The sequence below is a fragment of the Pseudonaja textilis genome, chromosome Z (assembly GCF_049901715.1).
Source record: "Pseudonaja textilis isolate UNSWEBS1 chromosome Z, rPseTex1.2, whole genome shotgun sequence".
NCBI classification, from domain to species: Eukaryota; Metazoa; Chordata; class Lepidosauria; order Squamata; family Elapidae; genus Pseudonaja; species Pseudonaja textilis.
This window is the reverse complement of record NC_142008.1, coordinates 81,344,006-81,369,567: the sequence shown is the minus strand read 5'-3', so window position 1 is coordinate 81,369,567 and position 25,562 is coordinate 81,344,006. Positions and strand designations below refer to the sequence as shown.

The 25,562-nt window shown below is 36.2% G+C and overlaps 1 protein-coding gene across 8 annotated transcripts in view; it reads left to right on the top strand.

Moving 5' to 3' along the window:
• Positions 1 to 25,562, top strand: part of EPHA5 (EPH receptor A5) — a 168,951-nt gene that overhangs the window by 116,618 nt on the left and 26,771 nt on the right. For 4 of the 8 annotated variants that reach the window (XM_087916034.1, XM_087916039.1, XM_087916036.1 and 1 more), the window contains 7 exons: positions 13,144 to 13,249; positions 13,801 to 13,868; positions 14,897 to 15,022; positions 15,564 to 15,749; positions 20,378 to 20,439; positions 22,118 to 22,327; positions 23,208 to 23,357. In XM_087916034.1, coding sequence (XP_087772160.1) covers positions 13,144 to 13,249; positions 13,801 to 13,868; positions 14,897 to 15,022; positions 15,564 to 15,749; positions 20,378 to 20,439; positions 22,118 to 22,327; positions 23,208 to 23,357 — 908 coding nt within the window. The remainder of the gene's footprint in view (positions 1 to 13,143; positions 13,250 to 13,800; positions 13,869 to 14,896; positions 15,023 to 15,563; positions 15,750 to 20,377; positions 20,440 to 22,117; positions 22,328 to 23,207; positions 23,358 to 25,562) is intronic. The other 4 variants (XM_087916040.1, XM_087916038.1, XM_087916033.1 and 1 more) reach the window with 2 other exon arrangements.

Here is a 25,562-nt window from a genome sequence, read left to right as displayed (position 1 = left end):
GAATACCATATATATATATATACCATATAAATTATATTGAATATATTAGTATTTTTAAAAAATCATATTAGTGGTCCTCGGGATTTAAAAGTATGAGTTTGCTGGTCCCTGAGATCCAAAAGGTTGGCGACCCCTGATCTAAGGAATCCTTAGTTGTGCCATTAAGGAGTTTCTGACACTTTGTGATCATATAGATAGATCTTCTCTGTGATGTTTTATTACTAACCTGTTCTTTCAGATCTCCCTGAGGTACCTTTATTGCTACTGTAACAGACCATCTTGTTGCTGGTAGTGCTTTTCTACTCTTTCATCTTTCTCAGCAATAGAGCCTTTTCCACAGAGCTCTGTCTTTCTAATAATTGTCACCAATGAGGCATGAAGAATGAGAAAAGCCTTTGACAATCTTAAACATGTTTGATATACAGCAGTTAAATGGGTTATAGCCTTTTTCCCCTTAAAAATGTTCTAGAAATCTACAAAATTAATAATGCAATAAAGAGAAAAATGTTCTCAAAAGTACCTCGTGCTACTATAATAAAAGTGCATTATATGACAGATTAGAATTAGAGAAAATGGTTTCAATGTTCAAGCACAAAATCACACTCAGTGTGATAGGATTGTGCTATCGCTTGAATAGTGGTTTGCTGAATGGTGAATAACAGCCCATGATCTATTTAAAAATTGAATTTGGCCAAACTTCATAGGACTTCAAGACTGATTCTTGCATCATCCTGAAAACTGTTTTTAAAATTGGAGATAATTTCAGATGTCATTTATAATATGAAATGAAGATATTACATCATTTACATATTTTTTTCCTTTTTGATTTTGCTGAACTGATTATTTAATTATTTGTCTGCCTTTTTGTTTAAGCAGTCATTCAAGATGGTTCAAGTCAGTTGCATTAAGTTCTTTAGTTCTTGATTTAGATATAAGGGTTGCTATCTTATGACTAAGCCCTGAAAATGGATGGCGCTGGAGTTCAGGCCCATACCCGGCTGTTGCCGGCCAAGTGCGCCCCAGGGCCTAGGCCACAATGGGGCCTAGGACAGCCGCCACAGTGGACCTTGAAGCTAGGGGACATGCCTGGGTGGAGCAACCATGGGTGGAGTTCTTGATGGTAGTAGACCGCTTTTTTTTTAAAGAATATCATACTAGGTATGCCTGTGAAAAAGTTTCTCTACAAGTAGTCGTTGACTTACAACCATCCATTCGACCATTTGAAGTTACACAGGCACTGAAAAAGGTGGCCTGTGACCACTTTTCACACTTACAATCGTTGCAGCATCTCCATGGCTACATAATCAAAATTCAGATGCTTGGCAACAGATGCATATTTATGATGGTTGCAATGTTCCAGGATCATATGACCAAACTTCTGACAAGCAAAGTCAATAGGTAAGCCAGAATCACCTAATAATCATGTTACTAACTTAACAACTGCTATAATTCATTTAACATCTGAGGCAAGAAAAAACATACTTCTTCTAGACACAGATGTTCTGGGGTGGAAGATAACAAAGAAAAGATTGAGGCAGAAGTGAACAGTGCAATGTATAGTGCTTAGAACAGGGCAGTAAGAAAAGGAAAGATAATGAAAGATCCTGGAAGGATCAGTGAAAGAAGTGAGAAGGCCAGTAGGCTTATACTGTGTTTAAATTCAAGGGTGGTAGAAACAATGGTGAAAGGAAGAAGGAAGAAGGTACGGAAATCATGGCCCACCTGGAACTCCTAGGCATAGAATAAACATATTTTTCATTTTGTGTATACTTCTAATTCCTGATGCCTTTAGTTTAGTTCAGTGGTGGAATTCAATTTTTTTTACCACCGGTTCTGTGGGTGTGGCTTATTTGGTGGGCATGGTTTGTGGTCATGTGACCGGGGTGTGTGGCTTAGTGGTCATGGGACTGGGTGGGCATGCTTGGTGGGCATGTGACTGGGTGGGCATGGCCAACTCAAGGTGGGTGGTCACTCACATCAAGGGGTGCCTCCTCTGGCCCCTCCCCTCCCAGCTATTCCTTGTCACCCAGCCTCAACTTATCTATAGTTCTGTAAAAATGTTCTTCACCTTTTTTGACTTTATTATCTGCATACTATAGATGTACTTTCATGGACCACCGAAAGGAGGAAATGGCTCACCTGCTTTACTCAAGAGTGTGATAGGCAACAGGCTTTTAAGGGGCTGCCACAAAGAAAGGGGGACAATGCATTTCCCAAAGAAGCAGAATGCAAACAAGAAGCAATGGATGGAAACTGAACAGAGAGAAGCAACCTAAAACTAAGGAGATACTTGCTGACAGTGACAACAATTAACCAGTGGAACTGCCTGTCTCCAGAAGTTCTGGGTGCTCAATCACTGGAAGTTTTTCAGAAAAGACTGGACAGCCATTTCTCTGAAATGCTATAGGGTTCCCCACAAGGTCCCTTCTAAGTATTATTCTGACCCGTTTTCCAGGATCTCTACTCAGAGTTTGGCATCCTCAGTTTTCTTGCCTGACCTGGAGGTTGGACTAGAAGACCTCCAAGGTCCCTTTCCACTCTTGTTAAACACATGTGTATTTTATGCTCTGGACTATTGACATTGAATGCATGTAAACCCTGAAAAATATGTGGTAGCCCTGGACAAAAGATAGGCAGAAAAATCACTCTAGGTGTAGGGACAGTGTAAAATATTAACACATGATAAATAATGAAACAATTAAAAATATAGCACAGAGTTTTATCTCTCTCTCTCTTCCTATTTTTTCTTTCTTTCTCTACCTTCCTCTTTCTCTCTCTCTCTCTCTCTCTCTCTCTCTCTCTCTCTCTCTCTCACACACACACACACACACACACACACACACACAGACAGCACTTAACAGACAAGCATTTTCGAAGCAGCTCCTTTAAATTTCTCCAAGGCTTGAGTGGATTCCCCCACCCCCTCTGTCAGACTGCAGTCCTTCTCACTCCAGCACTTTAACTCACACGGGGGAAAGCGATATTTTCAGTATTCATGGGGAATCCTTGGAGAAGTTTTTAAAGGATCTGCTTCCAAAATGCATTTCTTTTACATTGCAAAAGTGCTCCAAGGCTCGATTCACCCCCACCCACTCTGTCAGACTGCACTCTTTCTCACTCCAGGCACTTTACTCATACAGGGAAAGCGATACTTGCAGCATCCATGCCTTTCTTCCTTTCCTCCGGGGAGAAAGAGGACGTGGGGAATAGAAAGGTAGGAGAGTGATTGCAAATGAGCAACCGGGTGACCGGGTTGGGGGCATGGCCAGCCAGGGGTCACTACCAGTTCGGCGACCCACGCCAAATAACCGCTACTGGTTCGCCCAAGTAGGTGAGAACGGTTGAATACCACCTCTGGTTTAGTTGCATGTTGACCACGGCTTTGAATTCGGGAAGATGAATTTCTTCCATATAATCTACCAACTCTGAGGCATCCTATCATGTTTGATTGTCCGTTAAAACAGAGGCAAGGGATTGTTTCTCCCAAATACGTAATATCCAAATTTTCAACTTCAATTTAAAAATGTGCATATAGTCCCTACCTTTTCAAGAACCCTTCCATTTGCATAAAAATATATGCAAAGTAGGAATTAAACAGTTCCGCTTACTTCTTGCTGCATTGTTCACCTTCTTGCCATCTTCTTTCATTAATGGACTAACCAATTCCTTGATTTTCTTCTTACATATTAAAAGAACCCTTTTTTGTTATTTTGGTCTTAGTTCATTCTGAGCCTTCCTGACTCCCATCTTTGCAGATTTTGGCTATTTGCTGATATTCTGCTTTAGTTAAATGGCCCTGTTTCCATTTTATTATACAGTCTGTTTTTGAGTTATGACAGTGACTGTTCATAGTTACAACAACAACACCCCAAAAGTACTTGTGACACAATCCCGAAGTTATGAACGTTGCAGCTTCATGGTAGTCATTCATCCTTACAATCGACTGAAGAGACACTGCAACATTCCCCTTGCCTATCCCATCCTCATTACAGGGACCTAACAGGCACTAACCCAGCTATGCTAGCCTACCTGCTCCTCCCCATCCCATCAGCAATTACTCACCTTTTAAAGATCTGCAGAGTCAGGGTCATATGGCAGGGCCAAATGGCTTTCTTCTTATATACCCTTCTGTCCCCTTTGCAAAAGGTTTTGGTGTGGACAATGCAGGAACATGAGATTGGGTTTCCATTCTCCACACCAAAACTTTTGCAAAGGGGCAGCAGCCTGAAGGAGTGCAAGATCACACCCCTGAAGGCTTTCCATCCTCTTTGTAAATTGCAGCTTCCACATCCTTTTGGCATGGAGAACGAAGGCCTGTAGAGGCGCAAGATTGTGCCACCGAAGGCTTCCGTTCTCTGCACCAAAACCTTTTGCAAAGGGGATAGACCCTGAAGGAGTGTGAGATACCAGACTGAAGTGTTCAGTCATTTGATCTGATAACTGATAACAGATAAAAGATTAACAGAGTTGAAAGGGACCTTATGGATCATCTAGTCCAACCCTCCACCCAAGCAGGAGACCCTACACTATTTCTGACAAATGGCAGTCCACTCCCTTCTTGAAAGTCTCAAGTGAGTCTCAAGTTCCCACAACTTCTGAAGGAAAGCTGTTCCATTGGTTGATTGTTCTCACTATCAGAAAGTGTCTCTTTATTTCCAGGTTAAATCTCTTGTTCAGTTCCCATCCATTATTCCTTGTCTGGCCTACAGGCACTTTAGAAAATAGCTTGACCCCTTCCTCTCTATGGCAGCCCCTCAAATATTGGAACGCTGCTATCATGTCTCCCTGGTCCTTCTCTTCACTAGATCACACACCCGAGAGCTTCTGTAACCATTCTTTTGGCCCAGAAAACAGAGGCAAAAGGCTTTTGGCATAGAGAACAGACTTCTTTCTATTTTATCAGTTTGTTTACATCAGCTCCCTTAAACTCCAAACACTAGTCTGATATTGTCCTGCATTATGATAAATTCAAGTAAGACATGGTCACTCGCCCCCAAAGTTCCTGGAACTTCTACTACCTCAGCTATTTCATCTCTATTAATAAGAATGAGCCAGTGATTTACTTCTGAAATCTTTTACTCCCACATTGGATATTGATCTTCAGCTGGAAATATAGATTAGTTCCCCACCTATGCTTCTAACTCTTTGGCTATCCTCCCTAGTTGCTCTTTGTCCATTGAAATTTTTTTTCAGAATCTCAGTAGTATCATTTGTCTCAACATGAAAGGAGAAAGGAGTAGTGATTATTTTGTGAGAACTTCTCTCACACATCTTTAATCTTAGCATCTAGAAGGCAATATACTGTACTTTCCTAAAGAATTTGCCTGGTTGGTTCTGTTCCTTTAAGTACTGAATCTCCAGTCACCAACACGTGCTCTTTTTCCTTTGAGGAAATCTAAGCTACTTTACTTCTTATCACTGATACATTTAGCAAAGACTTTTCTTTAGATGTTTCTATGCTTCCTCCCTGGGGGAAGATATGAAATCAATTACTTGGTTTCAAAGAGAACAGGAGTTGTCCTCCATGGGTAGGAATGTACACATTGCATTCATTTTGCGTATAAAAAGGTGGTTCAAGTTGTGGGCCATATAATAATAAGACTAGGGGCCTGGCTTTAAAATACTTAGTGATTGCAGATATGTATTGAACTCTGGAGTGATGAAATCTATATTTTTATGTGCATATTAAACCATTCTTGATTTTTTGGGAAGATGTATCTGGGCAGCGGGTTCTTTATATGAGAAGGAATAGGAGGTTAAGCCCCAAGTGTATAATAATTAAAATTCAGGAATTTCTTCTAAAAATGTAGTTTTTCTGAATTTGTAAACATAAAAACTTTTATAAATGTTGTTCTACCAATACAGTTTGAAAAGAAAAACAAAAACAGAATGATGGCTTAGCAATTGTCAGTTATGTCAATTTTTCAAAGCATATTACTTTAGTGTTATTATCTATTTTCTTGATAACCAAATGGAGTGACCGGATTAAATAAATAGTAGTGGCAGTGCAATTTATTAAGAACAGGAGACATTTGTGATGCACATACCCTATAAAGTATGCAGGAATGTAGAACCTTCCTTTTACTTCCTTCTGGGTGAGTTAGGACCCTTTCTGTCTTTTGTGATTTATCTGCATTGCTTGATTGCTCTGTTTACAACCATTTTGTAAGGCAGAAATAGAAGATGTTACCTTTTATTAATCCCCAATTCATCATCAAACTGCCTGCAGGAAAAAAATAAAATAAAGTTTAATCCCTAATTATTCCAGGCATAGCTGTAAAAAATCCAATCTGGAATGTTAGAAAATAGCTGCCATATCTAGAATATGTCATGTTGTCAATTTTATAAAGATGGTATTGCCAAAAACATTCTGGGCATTGTTAAGATAAATGTGCTATATATTTCTCATGAAGCATGACATTAAAGAATGTAATATGCAATAACGACAATACCAGACCATACTATTGCACTGACTGCAACCATTTTTTATACTGCAGCATTGCTTCCTACTCTCTAGAAAATTCCAGCAAATTCCAAGGTGTTCCCAAGTGGAATTACATGGGATATGAATTCAATCTTCATGAGTCTATAAATGACATCATATTATTGTAAGGAGACAAGGGAAATCTTGTCCTCAGTATTTCAGAAGTTGATTTATTCATGCTTTGATCACTTATTGGTTAGCATTATTTATTATTTGCAACTAAAGTATTACCACTTATTGGAAAATTTCAGCAGAATGGGATTACAGATTTCTTTCATGTTTCTATTTAAAAGGTTGAGGAAGATCTCCAACTTCAGTTCCTGGAGTAAAATGCATTCTAACATTGTTAAAGGAGATGGCAATTGTATATTCTTTATTTTTGACTTTTGTTTAATTTCATTTATTTATTATATTTTAATCTATTAAATAAGAACATTCTTTTGGTAGTTTAAAATTCTCAAACAAAGAAAAAATACCACAAAACACATTAATAAATAGCATAAGAGAAAGAGTACAAAAATCATGTCATTTATAAAAAATGTGCCTCGTTTTCTTTGTGATGCAAAGCTATATATTAGGAAAACAGCTACTGCAAAAAGCAATAGTGTTTTTGTATACTCTGCCCCTCAATGCAGTATTCTTAGTATATATTTTTGTGTCTTGATGTCATAAATGATGGGCATTTGGTATTGCAGCAATAGTAGCCATTATACAATGAGAAAGAGGAAGTGTGTAGTGTAGCTACAATTTTTAGTGTCATTTTGTGTATTAGTTATACAGAACAAATGTAAAGCAACATTATATAAAGATCCTTGCTATTTAATACATGCAATAATTGAATTAAAGTTGTTAGAATAAATAAATCTTTTCTGAGAACTTCAGTTCAACTACAAACATTTCCACATGCTGTGGAAGCTTATAAAACTCATGCAATTGTGTATCACTTAAATTACTGCTTGAATGAAACAGTAGAGCATTCCCTTCTCACCCAATCATCAGGAGATGTTCTGTGTATTTATTCAATTGCTATTATTATTATAATTTGCATCTGCAAATAATAAATCTACCTCATTGCTAAGCAATTAATCTTCTTATATTAAAAATGTTGTGAAGGTACCATAACATGCCATGTAATAGACTGTCTCCATGTCATTAGACCGTGCTTGTGGCTGAAAAGAGAGTCATTAAACAAAATGTGTATATTTTAGAATTCAGAAACTAGGGCTTGAGTGGAATGGGAGAACTCAGCGTGGTCAGCTCAGCACAGCCAGCTTACCACTGCCAAATCATCACAGGACGAATCAACCCAGTCAATTTGCCATGGGGCTATTGGCCATGGGAAGCCAGAGGGAGAGCTAGACAGAGTGGGTGGGTGCAGGGGTGGGTGGTATCTATCCCACATTTTTCTACCTTATTAAGAAGCAAAATATGATTTATTTATTTGCAACCTGTCTATATTATTTTTACAAATAATTTAAGGTGGCAAACATATCCAAAACATCACTTTCCTATTTTTCCCACAAAAACAACTGTGTGATTATGATGTCTCCCTTGGATGATTCCCCAGATTCCTGCTCAGATGTCAGCACAGGGGAGGATGAGCCCATTCCTGGCACATCAGGAACTGAATTGATTGATGGCTCTGAACAGCCATCCCAAAGATATTTGGAGAAGGCTTCAGCTGGGGAAATCTTACATACAGTAGCAAAGGACCAGCAAAGAGGAGGAGGAACTGTCTTCTGCACCTAAGCTGAGAACACATAGGGCAGAGAAAGGCAGGAGCAGTGGAAGTCAGCCAGACTACTCAAGAGGAGAAAGCCCCACTCTTCTAGAGGGACTGCACCAGAAAGTTGACTATTTATCATAGCAGACAGATAGAGGCATTTCTGGGAACAATGGGTTTTCTAGCTGTGTATTTTTGGTTGTCGGGTTTCGTGCTTCACTCTGGATTGACACCATATTTGGAATTAATTCATGTCTTGGAGACTCTCCATTTTTCTTGCCTCATGAGCTCTCTTGTGTGTGGATTTAAGTTTGTATGGTAGAATTATTTTGTTTGAGCAACTTTCAGTTGCTTTGTGGGCTATTGAGCCATTGCTTTGTGAACTAATCTTGGGCTTCTCATAGCTGGACTTAATTGGGACATTTCTGAATTTTGGTGAAGGGAATTGCTTCAGAATATTAATAAACTCACTAAACTACAGTCATGTGTCAGTGAGCGGGACAGCACAGTGATGGGGTGATTATATTATATTTTCATTTAGGATAATAATTATAATTAATACATTATTTATATAATTAATGTTATATATATTAATATAATGTGTTATTCAGCTTAGCAATAAAGATGAAATACTAGATAAGGACATTAATCAACATAAAAATAAAATATAATATAATAAATATAATAAATCAGGGTACCACATTTACCAAAGTAAGGAAAAATTAATTTCCTTGCCTTCTAGGGAAGCGATGACAAATTGAAGATTGCTTTGCTAAGAGTGGAGCTGATGACCACTGCTGAATAAAGAGCCAGTATGCATGCTAATTGATTCTTTGTGATTCCTTTCCTGACAAAGAGAGGATTTGGAATTTTCCATAAGTGCTCCACACAGTTGGTCCTCACAAGGAGATTGCAATACACCTGGATATGATGGATACCATTTTAGCCCAAAATATGGTCACTACCTTTATGACACAGGTTGAGCATATTTCCTTTTCTAATCACATTTGGAAATTGCTTCTTAACAGCTTTTCAAATATTAGGATGGATGGCCAAATTTTAAAATACCAGATTAATTTCCTTCAATACTTAGTGAAATGAATTGTAAATAAATATTTAAAGACTTAAATTGAAGATGAGGTGGGAAGTAAAGAGCAAAAGGATGCTTAGAATATTTATTTTGGAAACTTGTAAATGCACTAGAGATACAAATTGGTTTCAATTTAGATGTTGAAATCAATTATAAAAATCCTTTTGGAAAATACCATTATTTTGATTTTTTTTAAAAAAAACCTAAAATGGTACTTTGAACTTTGACCACTAAAGAGTAGCAGATTACATAAAGAGTAGATTTAAAGGAGAAAAACATTTAATTTTTACTAATACAGAACACAGGCCTTTATGATATTTGTCTTTATGAATAGGCTGTGTCTAAAAGATGTTGTAAAAAAGAAACAAGTTTTACTATAGAAAACTGAGGCTGATCTGAAAGTGGATTTAAAAATGAGAGGGTACAAGAATATATGGAAAAGATATTGTATTGGAAATACAAGTAAATAAACAGATCTGTGAATGCCTAGAAACATAAAGTTATAACTAGAAGCCATGAGTTTGTTAAAAACAGACTTTGTCAAACCAATCTTACTACATTCTTTGACAAAGTGACTAAATTAGTAGACCAATGAAATGCTGTAAACATAGTATTCTTAGATTTCAGTAAGGCATTTGACAAAGTAGACCACAAACTACTTTTGGTAAGCTAAAAAAGTGTGAGATAGACAGCCTCACCACCAGATAAATTTGTAACTGGCTGACAAATCATACATACACAACGAGTAGTCCTTAATGATACTACATCTACATGGAGGAAAGTAAACAGTGGAGTACCACAAGTTTCCATCATGGGCCTAGTTAATAAATGACTTACTGAGGAAATAGAAGGAGAACTCATCAAATTTGCAAATGACACTAAGCTAGCAGGAATAGCCAAAACCCCAGAAGACAAGCTCAGGATCCAAAAAGGTTTGACAGACTTGAACAATAGACCCTATCCAGGAAAATGAAATTTAATGTAGAGAAAAGCAAGGTTTTATACCTAGGCAGGAAAAATGAAAGATATAAGTACATATTAGGTCAGGGGTCTTCAAACTTGACAGCTTTAAGACTTGTGGACTTCAACTCCCAGAATTCCTCCTCCAGTCATGTTAGCTCAGGAATTCTGCGAGTTGAAGTCCACAAGTCTTAAACTTGCTAAATTTGAAGACCCTTGTATTAGGTGAAAACTGGTTCAGAAACAGTAACTGTGACAGGGACCTTGGAGTCCTAGTGGACAATCACTTAAACATGAGCCTGCAATGTATGGCAGCTAAGTATTACTAAAATTATACTTGTGATGAAGGGGGAAATCATTGTTATATATAGCATTTCTTTATCTTTACAGTATTTCTATCTCTATTTTTATGTTTTTCTTTTCTATTTTCTTTTTTTTCTTCATCTTCTATTTTTATTTTTTTATATTTTTAGTCTGTAATATTTTTCTCTTTTGAATTGTAAAGGTTAATGAAATTAAAGTAAATAAAGAGCAATCAGTTTCTTGTAAGTCCCAAAAGTAAACTGTTTAAACCTTTGGACACTCTAACATTGTTATAAGAGTAATGCTTTGGACATTCCCACATTCTACATATCTTAATATATTTAAAAAATTAAAAAGAAAATATTGTGGATGATCTCTCAAATAGCTCTCTTGAAAACCAGGTCCGTTTTCTTTTTCCTGTTCTGAAGTGTTTCTATTATACCTGTTTGGGACTAGAATTCTATAAACTTAGAAATTAGTACTTGAATTTTGTTTATCTCTCCTGTTTATCTTTTTTCTTTTTTGCCTTGTGTTTCAGAGGCATAAGAATCCATTTTGTGAGATAATCTTGAATGGAATAAAAATAAGAATACATGTTGATTTCATGGAAGCATTCCTGTAGTTTCCTTAGTACTGATCTGGAAGCAGCTTACAGTTGGCTTTTTCAAGATTTTATTTTTAAATACCACAATATAAGCTACAGCTGAAATATTTTCTGGTGATTTTCTACCCAAATATTAACAAGGTCCAATCTTGGTTTATTATATAAATAGTGAAACAGATCTAAATGTATTTGAAACCTTTGAAATTATTTCAGATTTTGAAATTTCAGGGATTAATTCCCTGTACATTATGGATTTAACTGTATAAATAAATTAGGGTTGGGCAACCTGGGATTCTTCATATACTGTTGCATTCAATGAAGATGCAATGAATCTTCCATACCATCTTGTACATCTTATAGTGATAATAAAACAATTAAATATCCTGGGTATAACCCAGGGGTGGGATTCTACCAGTTTGCACCTGTTCACTAGAACCGGTTGTTAACATTCTAAACAGTTCAGAGAACCGGTTGTTAGAAGAAATTCCTGGCCTAATCCTGTAAGGAAGACAGGAAGGAAACATTCTGGTGTTGCTTACAGAAATTGCCTCTTCGTTAACCCTTATTACATTCTTGGTAGGACTAGACTTCCTGTCTCAGGAACATCTCTGGAGTTTTTTTTCCCTTCCTTTGCTGGTACCTTGCTTGTGTGGAGTAACCATTCAAAGTTACAATGGCACTGAAAAAAGTGACATGACCATTTTTCACACTTACGACTGTTGCAGCATCCCCACAGTCTTGAGAGGCCAGGTGAAGAGATGCGTGCCTCTATATGCGTGATATTGAGTTGGCCACATCCAGCCAATAACATGACCACCAAGCCATGCCCACCACCTAAGCCATAACCAACAGAACTGGTTGTTAAAAAAATTAAATCCCACCCCTGTGTATAACCATATTTATGATAGTAACATTAAATTAAATAGCATGTAGTTTTTGTCTGGCTCTGACTACTTTATGGAATGTGGCATAACCTAGTATTGTACATATCACTAAATCCAGAAAATAATTACACATTTCAAGAGAAAAATCTTCCCAGATTAGTATTGTCAGATGCATTGAAATATAGTGTCTACTTGGATGGTTGGGTATTGTAAGAATTATCTGAAGACCAGGCTGAGAAATGATTTCAGCTAATTTTTTGGAAAAGGTTTTTTTTTTTCAAAGGGAACTTGGTGGGTTTTCCATTCAGTCTCTTTTGAGACTCCGAAAAAAAATGTAATGAAATGTCATCCCAATATCTTTCACAAGATGTGGCAGAAATTCAATACTGTCGATAAATACAATGTGATTTATGACCACAATCGGGACCAGAATTTCTACTGCAAAGCAAGGCAGTTGTTAAGCAAGTTACACCTGATTTTATTATCTTTTTTTGCCATGGTTGTTAAGCAAATCACTGCAGTTATTAAATGACTCATGCAGTTGTTAAGTGAACTTGTTGTTCATGCAGTTGTTAAGTGAGCTTCCCTTGTTGACTTTGTTTATTGGAAGCCAGCTGAGAAGATTGTTAGTGGCAATCACATGACCCCTGGACATTGCAAACATTATAAATTTTGATCACGTAGTTATGGGGATGCTATGACAGGCATAAGAGCAAAGACTAATTATAAGTTAATTTTTTCAGTGCAGTTGTATCTTCAATTGTAAATAACTTGGAACTAAATTTGTGGATGATCTGTATAACAGATAAACAGAATTAAATATTAATAACTAAGTATTGGAGTTGTAAGTGCTTTTAATTTGGTAGACAAAACATTCTTTGCAATGTGTGGAGATGCTTATATATTTGCCCTGTTAAAAATTCCTTAAAGTACCTCCTTCCAGGATTACAGGGCTGCGTTTGATCATCATATTTTCTTTAAGTCTGTATTAAAGAATTTTGAGTTGGGTCTTTCTCCATTAGCTTCTAAGTTGAAGCTCTTCTGAGTCTTGGCAACCATTTTAACCATCATATCCCTTTTTGTTTCTCCTCTCAGCAGTAGTTGCATCTAGCGATCAGCGTCAGATCCCTATAATTGCTGTATCTGTTACTGTGGGAGTAATTCTTTTGGCTGTTGTAATTGGTTTCCTTCTCAGCGGAAGGTAAGAGGAAAAAAACTATATTTTTTGTACCTTCAACCCTTCTCTGTCTCTCCAGCTTTTACCTAGCCAGACACTTTTGAACATGTTTCCTGGCCAGCCAGATCTATGACAATGTAATGTTCAACACACCCCAATCAGCATCTATAAAGCCACGTACAATAGGCAACATATAAATTCCACACAGAGAACAGCACACACTCTGCTAGAAAGAAGTTGCCTTTGGGCTCCAGCACAAGTCCAAAAGCTCTCAAGGCAAAACCTCTGTATCTGGTGACTGACCCAGATTGGATCCTGCAATGTAATGTTTAATGAAACCTTTGTTTTAGTGTAGAAATACTTTTGTCATAGTACTCTAACATGCTAATTTTCACAGCTCTCTTCTTACTAACTTTTAAGTGAACTTCCCATGCACTTCATTTCATAGCTAACATTACTGCTCTATTTATTAAAGCAATAATGGCATATTTCTGTGCTGTACAGTATATAGATGTATGTATCTATGTTATTTTTTTTCTCCTTTCATGTTTTTAATTTTAATTTTTCCATAACAGGCGGTGTGGCTATAGCAAAGCCAAACAGGATCCTGAAGAAGAAAAAATGCACTTTCATAATGGCCACAGTAAGCAAAATTCATTGAATATGCTAGATAACAATCCTGTAAAAGCTGTTTTGTTTTGTTTTGTTGCTGATCTTTACAATGCACAATATACTGTTTAATATTTATGTGACATAATTTATAGAAATGGCAGAATAGATTTCCTGAGCATCCAGTAAATCATAAATCATTTCACATACTCCAGGCAGGATAGGAATGGGGAGAGAAACCATCATATCCCCACTCTACAGAACTCCTGGTTTTTTTTATTTGTTAGGAGGCTTTTTTCTGTATTGTTTTGTCTTTCTGAAATGGGTACAAAAGCTGCTGAAAAATGCTGAACTACTGATAAAAATATGTCCCATTACCTAATTACCAGCATCATAAAGAAATAAGTAGTCTTATTTCTAATATTACAGATATACTGCAAATAACTCTTTTCCAATTTACAGCTTAATTTCCAATTTATTACATTTTAAGTTATTCCTAAAACATATATTTGAAATATATTCAGTAATGCATTACAGATTTTTTCCCAGTATATACAAGACTAATAGCCAAATTTCTGAAGCAAGAAGTTTAGTAGAGTTCATCTTCAAAATCATAGTTCCCTCTATAAATAAAAAAGGGAAAAAAAAACAATGTTTCACTTAAGTACAGCCTGATACCTGCAGTATTTATGAAAAACATTCCCTAATAAAATTTGTTGTTAGTTGCAAAGTCATATGTGATCCATTGTGACCCCATGGACAGCGTTCCTCCAAGCCTTCCTGTCCTCTATCATCTTCTGAAGTCCATTTAAGCTCACACTGACTGCTTCAGTGACTCCATCTAGCCACCTCATTCTCCTAATAAAATAGAGCTGCCTAATCAATTGTAATATGTTTCAGTCTTCTAATTCTCTTTAAACCCAATAATCTGAATTATTGATTAAATTTTTTGGACTATCTGGTTTTTTTACCACATGGTGATTATGCTTTTTAAAGTTGCTGTTTCATTTTAATTTACCTGCATACTGTACAGAGAAATGTAATAAGTAATTTTATACACAGTTAAACTACCAGGAGTAAAGACCTATATTGATCCACATACCTATGAAGACCCTAATCAGGCTGTCCATGAATTTGCCAAAGAAATAGAAGTCTCATACATATCCATTGAGAGAGTTATTGGAGCTGGTGAGAAAATCTAAATGCTGCTTATCTCTCTTTTGCATGTATTAGAAGATTGTTGGAATGTGTAAACAAATGTTCAGTGCAAATAGATTTCCAATAAATAAATTGAAATTTTTTTTTATTTTAGATCCGTCACTGACAAAACTATTATTTATGAAAGCAAAATTAAGCTTTCTGTAGATAAAAGGATTCACTAAAGGGCTTTATGTATGATGATGATTAATCAATATTAATTTAGCATAAAGTAAAAACATGTGTCAGGAGCAATACAGTTTCTATTCATAAATAGAAATCTGGCTCAAATCTTCATTCAATGATAAAGTTCCTTGGATAACTTGGGTTATCTCTTGGAGTTCAGACACTTTCAAAAAGAATTATGATTGACCTAGAATAAAAATACAGTCAATGAGGAATGTCAGTCCTTTGCTTTGAAGAAAAACCCTGAAATATTAATACATTTTTAGATTTATGTGCAAAAGTCATCAGGCATTATCACATTTTAGTTTTTATTCTTTTAATTGAGGGAGTGATATTTTTTTTGTAGGTGAATTTGGTGAAGTATGCAGTGGACGCTTGAAACTTCCTGGGAAATGTGAGTTGCCAGTGGCCATTAAAACCCTGAAAGTGGGCTACACTGAGAAACAAAGACGGGATTTCTTGGGAGAAGCAAGCATAATGGGGCAATTTGATCATGCCAACATTATACACCTGGAAGGCGTGGTAACAAAGAGTATGTACCTAATGCCAATGAATGTTTGATTATCTTTGTTTATACTAACTTTGTTTATAACATATACAACAATATCTTGATAGCATTAAATTTCAATAATGTCAATATATCTAATTGTAATATCTATAATGGGCAAGTTAATAAGTTATTGAACCATCCATTATGTCATCTCAAGCATTATTCATATTGTATTGCTTCAGGGTAGTCAAACAGGCTTGGAAGTCAGAATAAAATATTGGTTTCTTATGAAAAGACTAATCCATGCATGCATTCCTCCCTCCTTTATTTTCAGGTTAGGGTCTGGCCAGGGAGTGATTCTGTTTTTCACCCCAAATAGCAGCATCCTTCTCTGTTCTTAAACAGAAAGCTTAGGATGGAAAGAAATAAGAAATCATAAGAAATATAATAAAAAAACGCATAATAGGATGTTTTTCTTAGCACATTATATAACTTCCCTTAGATTCTCATACATTGCATTGAATATTTTCCTGACCTTAATCTTACATCCAATGATGTCATACAGCAGCAGGGGTACATGCTATGCCAAGTTACAGTGTTCTCTTTATAAATATGAAATTCAGTACAATGTGCTTAGTAATCACAAATGATCAATTTAAACAAAAATCTTTTTCACTGATTGAAAAATTTCTAGAAAAATCTGAAATTCAATAGGAAAGCAAGTAGAAATGGCAGATTTTCTGAATTTGTGACCTTGACTTCATGATAAGGGTCTGGTAGTGGATTAAACAAGCTAAAAATACTTGGCTGCTACTGCTGCTGCTGCTAAAAACAACATTCATCTTGAAACTCCTATTCCTAACAGCATGTGGTTCAATTGAACTCTTTTAAGACAGTTGTGAAAATAAAATGGGCAAGAAGGGGGGACATTTTATTCAGTTTTTTGAAGACAGACTAAATATAAATATGATTAATGGGTAGCTTCTTTGGAATATGTGAATTATAGCTTCCTTCCTGTGTATTTGTCCCTTTAGTAATGAAAGTTAATGTTAAGAAGTCTGCACAGTAATAAAATTGTAAGTCGAGGACTATTGGTAATTAGGGCAAAATTAGACCACTTTGGTTTTGTGGTTTAGGCACCAAGCTAGAAAACAAGAAACTGTGAGTTTTAGTCCTACCTTAGCCATGAAGACTAGCTGATTGACTTTGGGCCAGTCACTATGTCTCAACTGTGGAAAAAATAGGGGGAGGAAAGAGTAGTAGATACTGTATGTTGACCATCTTCAATTATTTGTTAAAAATAATAAAGGTGAGATTTTAAAAAGCATACTTTCATTTTATAAATATTCTCATAATGGACAAAATTTGCTTTTTTTTTTCAACTGATATATTTCCAATCTTTACTTTCTTATCTGCCTTTTTTCATTCTTTGATATCTATGGAATTTAGAGGCATCTTACAAATAACAGCTTTCAAGTGCCCTCTGCTTTTTAGAAATAAATTGCTAGTGATGAAATTGTGTGGATTGACTCCTAGAATGTAATACAGCAGCTTTGGAATAAGCAGATTGAGAATGGATAAGGCTCATTTAAAACTTCACTCCTTCTTTCTATGTGCTATTTTAATTATAGTCACCTCGGGTGCTTTTTAATGCTATATATACTAAGAGGTGACAAAATGTAACTTTAAAGACGAAATATGATACCTAAGTGTGGATTTCATATTGATTGTATTGATTGTGTATATGCTTACATGAAGATTTCTTTCTCTTTTTCTGAAGAAACTTTTATTTGCTATTGTTTCTAAAATATTGCTATTGTTTCTAAAACATTTCAAATTAGTTTTTATTATTGTATTTATAGAGAGAATGTGATGTTTTCACTTCAACTCTTCTATTAGTAAATATATGTATTACAAAAAAAGAATTACATGTGTAAGTTAAAACAAAGTTTAGCTGAAAGCCATTTAAACCATCAATTGCTAGGCAAATGGGGAAAATAGGTTTTAACAGAATATCAGTTAAACTAAATGGGATTTTATGCATGGCTTGTTTTACATATTTTTGCATGCATAAATGATAAGTGAGTTTATACTACCTGAGACTTCTCAGGAAACAACAACTGAATGAAAAACTGCTGGTGACCTTCTGTCACTACAACATAAAGAGTGTTTTAACTTACTGCCCTTGTATATGGTTTGCCGAATGGCACAGTGGCAGATAGGACAGCGCACCAGAGGGTTAATGTCATTCTCCAGAGGATCATTGGTTGCCCCCTCCCCTCTTGGTTTGTCAAGTCTTATCTGGGTTTCTGCATATAAGTTTTGTTATCTTTTGAAACCTGCAATTCCTTATCCTGCCCTGTCTCATTAATTGCTGCAGCATGGTTTGTGTTGGTTTTTATTTATATACTTTGGGTTTGAATTGAATTTCTTCTCCTTAAAAACTGTTCTTGGGAGAGTTTTTTTCTCCAGCCGATGATAACTGGACATTGGGGGTCAAGTTGAAGGTATTAAAGGGACTTTACCTACTTCTGTGACTTTGTTACTTTTGTGCCACGCCCCGGGTCATCACACAGAGGCAATATTGTATCCAAAACTTGATAAAACTAAAATCTGGTAAATCAGGGATTTATTGTTATAGTTGGATAAATGTGGATTAAACATACAAAAAGTGTCATTGGGAAATAGCAGCAAATTATTTATTTATTTATTAGGTTTGTATTGCCTATTATTTGCCATGGCGACTAAGGGCGGTTTACAACATATAAAACCACAATTTAAAACAATAAAACTCATAAAATCAAATAAATTAATATAGTAAAATCACCACCCTCTCTCCCTCACAGCGACAGCAGATTACATGAGCCATTTAATGGGCTCCATCCTGCTCTGGGTTCCCCGGCCCACTGCAGTCCACCTGTTTATATTCTCCAGTTGAATGTGTGTGACATACATAAGTTTGTAAGCATGTTTTTATATATACAGGTAGTCCTTGATTTAGGATGGATGATTTAGTGACCATTTGAAGTTATGACAGACATCCCCCAAAATATTTATGACTTGGTTTCAAATTATAGCTACTATAGGTCCCCCAGGGTCATTCACTCTTATGAATGACTGTAGGGCATTCAATGGCCTCCTGCCTATTCTTACCATCCTGCCTGGCTGCTTTGTCACCTCACGGGATTCTACATGCTCTTTCCCACCTTAGGCAACAATCATTCATATCAAAGCTCTCCAGAACTTAGGAGATCAGGATAGGGAAGAAGAACAGGGTGCTTTGTTGCTGAGTCACATAGCACAACCACAAGCAGACATCTTTTTCTTAGTGAAAAATAATGCTGGCACAGCTCTCAAGGTTTGTTTTCCTTGCTAATGCTCAACATAGCTTTGTCATCATGAGCTTTGCTTGTGTTAAGCCAGCAAAGCTAAAGCTGGCAGAGCTAAGAATAGCCTTAATAAAGAAAAGAAATCATCTATTTTCTTTTCCACTAATTAACTTCACTAACACTAGTGAAAACTAACACTGGTATAACCATGACTAACGTTAGCAAGGGGAAAAATACAGAATGAAAAATAATGCTGGCAAAACTCTCAGTTTGCTTGTAGGTTTGGGCAATGTGGCCCAGCAATGAAACAGCCTATTCTCCTTCCCTATTTCAACCTCCTGAGTTCTGGAGATCTTCAAAATGTGTCCTGTGAGGACCCCAAGGAATGGGAAGAGAGAGGAGCATGGGGTATATCAGGAGGTAGGGGAGAGCCCTGGAGGCCAGAGTCAGGTGTACTTGTGCCTACAGTAGGTTTGCAAGGGAATCCACACTCCTGAGGCATCCTGTGTTCTACTTAATGAATCACACATTCATTTTAATGATTGCAGTGGGGAGAGCAGGGATGGGGGGTTATTAAGTGAGGTGGTTCACTTTATGGTCATCCTGATTTCTAACAATAATGGACAGGCTGCATTTCAATTGAAACTTGGGAGCTGCCTGTATTATACTTCTAAGTGAGTTTTTCTCACCTTTTACACAGGGGTAGGATTCAAATTTTTTAACAACTGGTTCTGTGGGTATGGCTTAGGTGGTGGGCATGGCTTGGTAGTTATGTGACTGGGTGGACGAGGCTTGGTGGTCATGTTATTGGCTGGGTGTGACAAACTCAATATCACTAACATTGAGGCACGCATCTCCTCCCCTGGCCTCTTATGATGCTGCAACAGTCATAAGTGTGAAAAATGGTCATAAGTCACTTTTTTCAGTGCCATTGTAACTTTGAATGGTCACTCCACACAAGCAAAGTACCAGCAAAGGAGGGGAAAAAAACTCCAGAGACGTTCCTGAGGCAGAAAGTCTAGTCCTGCCAAGAATGTAATAAGGGTTAACAGAGAGGCAGTTTCTGTAAGCAACATCAGAATGTTTCCTTCCTGCCTTCCTTACAGGATTAGGCCAGTATTTTTTTCTAATAATGGGTTCTCCCAACTGCTTAGAATGCTAATAACTGGTTCTAGTGAATAGGTGTGAACTGGTAGAATCCCACCCCTGCTTATACATATCTCCTCTGTTATGTATAAGCAGAGTAAAAAACTTAAACTTTATGCTATATATGCAAAAACACATTAGTCATTTGCTGTTCCAGGAGCTACAGGTGATGGGTTTTTGATCTACTTTATCCAGGTAAACCAGTCATGATTGTAACTGAATATATGGAAAATGGATCCTTGGATACATTTTTAAAGGTAAGTTTCAAATGTATGTGCATGTCAGGTATTAATCTCCCATTTTATAGGTTTTTTTTTCCTGAAGTAGTGTGGTTTTCTTAAACAAAAGTCTTTTTCAGGTTAATCTCAGATCCTACTGATTTTGTGGATGTGTTCATCATGCAGTTTTCTTAGCAACTGAGTAATTCAGTATTGCCTTCTAAGACATTTTTGATTTTCCCAGTGATGGCCTTGGTTTTTTACATTCAGTAATCTCCTATACAGTATGTTGACATACATAAGGGAAGAAACTTAAATGCTATAGTACAAAAAATGTTTATGACTACATGTTATTGGCATTTAACAGTCAGTAGCAGTCATTCAGTTGGAGTGGATTATGTTTTTTATCCATCAATTATTTTCTTGAATTGCAGTCTCACTTTTCAAACCTGTTATTAGCAATGCTGGTTCACAATCTGGAACTTAGTTCTGAAGTGCCAGTGGAAACAAAACTCCAGGGGAGTTGTTTAATTCAATAAAAACAATCTTGAATAGTTTTAAATTTAAACATATTTATCATGGAACACAACAGTACAGGATTTTTCTTATTCAAATATTTACTTCAAAAGTCCTTGGTTATTCATAGTAAATTAAGCCTTGCTTTTATATCCTCTGCTTGAACATGGCACTGAAAAAATAATTGTATTTTTTGTTATTTATGTATTTTAATTGTTTCTTGCTGTTAGAATATTGAATTGAGTTTGTGAATTAGAATTATTAGAGTTTTTCCATCATAGTATAATGTGTTCTGAAAGATTGGTGCCAGTTAAAGCACAAACTACTGTTTTCTCCACAAACTAGTTTTGGGATAGCTCTTCCCACATTCTAAATAATATATGAGAACAATATTAATTCTGAAGGCTATGGATCTATTTACCCATTAGAGGGAATTCTTAACTCATCTTTCTTGTCAATTCCCAAGTTTCATGCCGTCTAAGAAAAATGTTAGCAACATTACTACTTACTACTTTTTAGGATTCTATAACTTTCTCTAACCCTAACCCCAGACAAAGTACAGGGATACATCTCCCCATTTTGTTTAGCAGAGGACAAGTTAATGTACCAAACTCCAGGCTAGTGGATTTATTTGTTTTTTTCCCATTTGAGTGGAGTGAGAAGGAGAAAATGTGTGTTATTGCAGAATTTGCAAAAATTGAGTTACAGGTGATTTTTTCCCCCTGTTTTTCTGTGTTCCAGATTAACAGAAGACATAATAAGTCTGATGGGTTTCAAGTCCTGGAAAAACATTATATCAGTTTATAAAACATAACAATCTCAGAATATCTTGTTGTTCCTCCTTTTTCTGGGAAGTGGATAGCTGCTCCCCTACTGCATCAATTGAAAGTAGACATAGAAATTGCCATCCTAAAGAACTAAATAAATGGAGTGCAGAAGTAAATGTACCCATTTGCTAATATTTTTCTGAAGCTTTAACCCCTATTTCATTTTCAATTGATCTGGCTATTAAATTATATCAGAATCTGGCTTTTTGCTTAATGCCTGTAAACATCTTAATAACAATCTTAGATTGACTTAAGTTGCTCCTGAGGGTTTTGAACATATTATGAAAATATACTGTGATTTCCAGCATTTCCTTTGTCAGAATCAAGATTTAGCCATTTGTTTCTGTAATTTTGCAATTCTATACTTTTTACAGAAGAATGATGGGCACTTTACTGTAATTCAGTTGGTTGGTATGCTCCGAGGAATAGCATCTGGGATGAAGTATTTGTCTGACATGGGATATGTACATAGAGACTTAGCTGCCAGAAATATCTTAATCAACAGTAATTTAATGTGTAAAGTGTCAGACTTCGGACTTTCCCGAATTCTTGAAGATGATCCCGAAGCTGCTTACACAACAAGAGTAAGTTTCTTGTGAGCATTTATTTATGTACTGCAGAACCAAAGTAGGAGGGCAAACTTGGGGCATACTTCAGCCAACTTGTGTAGGTTGTGTTGGCTGCTCTAAAGTTTGGGAAATGGTCCTGAACCAGCACTACCAATAGCCAATCTCTTAGCTTGTCAATCAGAAATATGCTGTAGAATAAATACAGAAACAAAATATAGATCAGCAAGAACATAATAGGTTTTGTAAAATCCTCACAACAAGAATAGCTCCATTGTGTGAGCAATCTGTATTAATGAGCACCCATATAAACTATTGCCTCTCTTTCTGGCAATCACAATATCTGGCTATGATTCTATAGATCTTTGTTTATGCTGAACATTAGCTCTTATATATTAATATTTACACCATTTATCCAATTATGTTCAGTTAGCTGGAGAACCAATATTTATTTCTAAGAGCGACCGTATATAGAAATAGTGTATGCTCTTGGGCTTGGACTTTAACATATCCTTTTTTCCTTACAAATTGAATTCCGAATTTGGGTATCATGATGGATTTTGTTTATGGGCTCATGGTACAGCTTTAATATGAGATATTTTGTGTGTATTTTTAAATATATAGGGAACAGCTGGCTTAAAACTGTGTTAACCCAATTATATCTTGTTATACAAATTAAATTCAAATCTCCCTTTAGTACTAACAATTAATGTATCTAAAGGTATGTAAAGGATGTAACAATGTAGAAGGAGATCTTCCAAACATTAGAAAAAGCTTGCCTACTCATTTTCAATAGAAAATCCTTGACACATCAAGAAAACTTAATTGAGATAATTGATATGTGTATGTGTGTGTGTGTGTGTGTGTGTGTGTGTGTGTGTGTTTGTATTATTTCTAGGGTGGGAAAATCCCAATCCGATGGACAGCTCCTGAAGCTATAGCCTTCCGCAAATTTACCTCTGCCAGTGATGTCTGGAGCTATGGGATTGTGATGTGGGAAGTAGTGTCCTATGGAGAGAGACCCTACTGGGAGATGACCAATCAAGATGTAAATATTTCCTTTTTCTTCTCGATATAAAAATATGTTAGTCATCAAATCAGGATGTTATATATATGAATTATTTTCTGGTTTTTTTTTTACTTTAAAGGCCTAAATGTATAGTTACAGGTAATGTCCAAAAAATTCCATTATGAAACTAGTATGGAATGTTCAAATGAGTGAAACGGAGAAGAGAAGTAAGATTAATGGATAACAAGATAAGGTTCTTGTATGGTGGCTGATCTTGTGCTTTGCTTCAATTTAAAATTGAATGGTGAACATGAGATTAACCTACTATGAGCCCCTGGGCTATCAAACAAAATGTGACCAAAACTGACTTAGAGTATCAGCTTGTCAGAATCAAATTATAATGCAGGTAGACAAGCATTATGTAGTATAGAACATGAAAAATTTCCCAGTCCAAATCTGGTCTGGCATCACTATTTGAATCCATAGGAATCCAAAAAAAAAAAAAAATGCCTGTGACGCATTGCTGATATCTCCCTGTAGAAAAAAAAAGATCTGTTCCCAACACTCTGAGAAGACATGGATAGCTGATTCTACTATTTAATATTTCTAATACTTTCCTAGAATGGTGCTCTTTTGGGAATAATTGTGATGTTGAAATTGGAAAAGTTCTTGTAGTCTTGCTGCTGTTGTTGTTAACTACCAGACAACTTCAAAATCTTGCTGCTGGATAAGGGGTCATTCAGAGACCATTTCATTCAGATACTTATCAAATCTGACATGGAGTTTGTAACGTTTTTGAGCAGCTTTTATTTATACAACATTTTATTTTTCCTGGGAATAATAACTCTGGAAACAGAATGTTTATTTGTTTGTTTGTTTTCAAGTCTGAATCATTTGTATTTAGAATTGAGGAGTCATTAGACTCTGACTGTCTTTGTCTGGTTGGTTTTTGACAGTACATTTACTTCAGTTATAATGTCTTGAAGTCCATGGAAATAGACCATGGGGAAGTGTTTACTTATATCTATCTCTATAGGGATTTACTTTTTAATTAACTAGATTGCAGGGGTGGGATTCAAATTTTTTAATAACAATTCTGTGAATTTGGCTTAGTTGGTGGGTTTGGTTTGGTGGTCATGTGACTGGCTGGGTGCGGCTTGGTGGTCATGTGACTGGGTGGGCATGGCCAACTTGACATCACTTCTTTGCCTAATGACTGTTTTAAGTATAAAAAAGATATACCAAAACAAAAGGTAATTTATTATTTCATACCTTTAATCCTTAAATAAGAATTAAAAAGGTAAACAAAACTAGATTTTACAAAAACACTAAGAACAACCAGTGGCTTCCATTGTAAATGAGCTAAAATACTTGTCATTGAAATAATTGCATATTATTCCTGCCTGCACTACTTTCTACATTAACAACTCTATTATTTCTCGGTGTCTGAATGCCAAACTGTTGTGGCACATTATAGAGAGAGCTGTATAAACGATCACCCTTTTTTTACTCCTTTTCCTCTATTCCCAGACAATCATATAGAATTATAAAATCACAGGGTTGGAAGAAATCCTCAGAGAATCCCAGACAAATAGCTGTCCAAGATGATTCCAAAAAGTAGGCTATTCTTCTATTTAATAGGTCTGACAGTCTTTATTTCAGATTTGAATCTCTCTCTATAAAGCATCTATCCATGGTTTTTCTTCTGTCCTTAGGCACTATGCAGAATAAATCAGCACCCTGTGACAGCCCTATAAGAATTGGAAGCCTGGTATCATATCTCCCCTTAACATTTTCCTCTTTAAGATAAAAATGCCCATCTTTTATCTATTCTTCATAGGATTTAGCTTCAAGCTAAATCATTCATTTATCTTTGCACTCTTTCTAGTTCCTCAAAAACAAAGTATTCCAGTTGCAATGCAATCAAATCAATGCAGCATAGATCAGAACTATTCAATAATAGATCTAGTTCTTGTCTTCTGGTTTGAGCTTCTTTGCGGACAGATTGAAACCGCAATTGTGCATGGTTTTGATCCGTGCTCGCCGCTGGAGTGCTCTGAGCTGGCTGGCTTCGGGGCTAAGCCACCCTGTAGAGGTGGTGAAGAAGGGGGAGACTGCCAACTGGGTTGAAGAGAGCTGCATCTCTCCTCCTCAGCTGGCCATTACTCCCTTTCCTGAAGGTGGTTGCAGCGGTGGTCAGAAATGGCCACCTTAAAGAAGAACTTGACTGGAAAAGAATGGGCA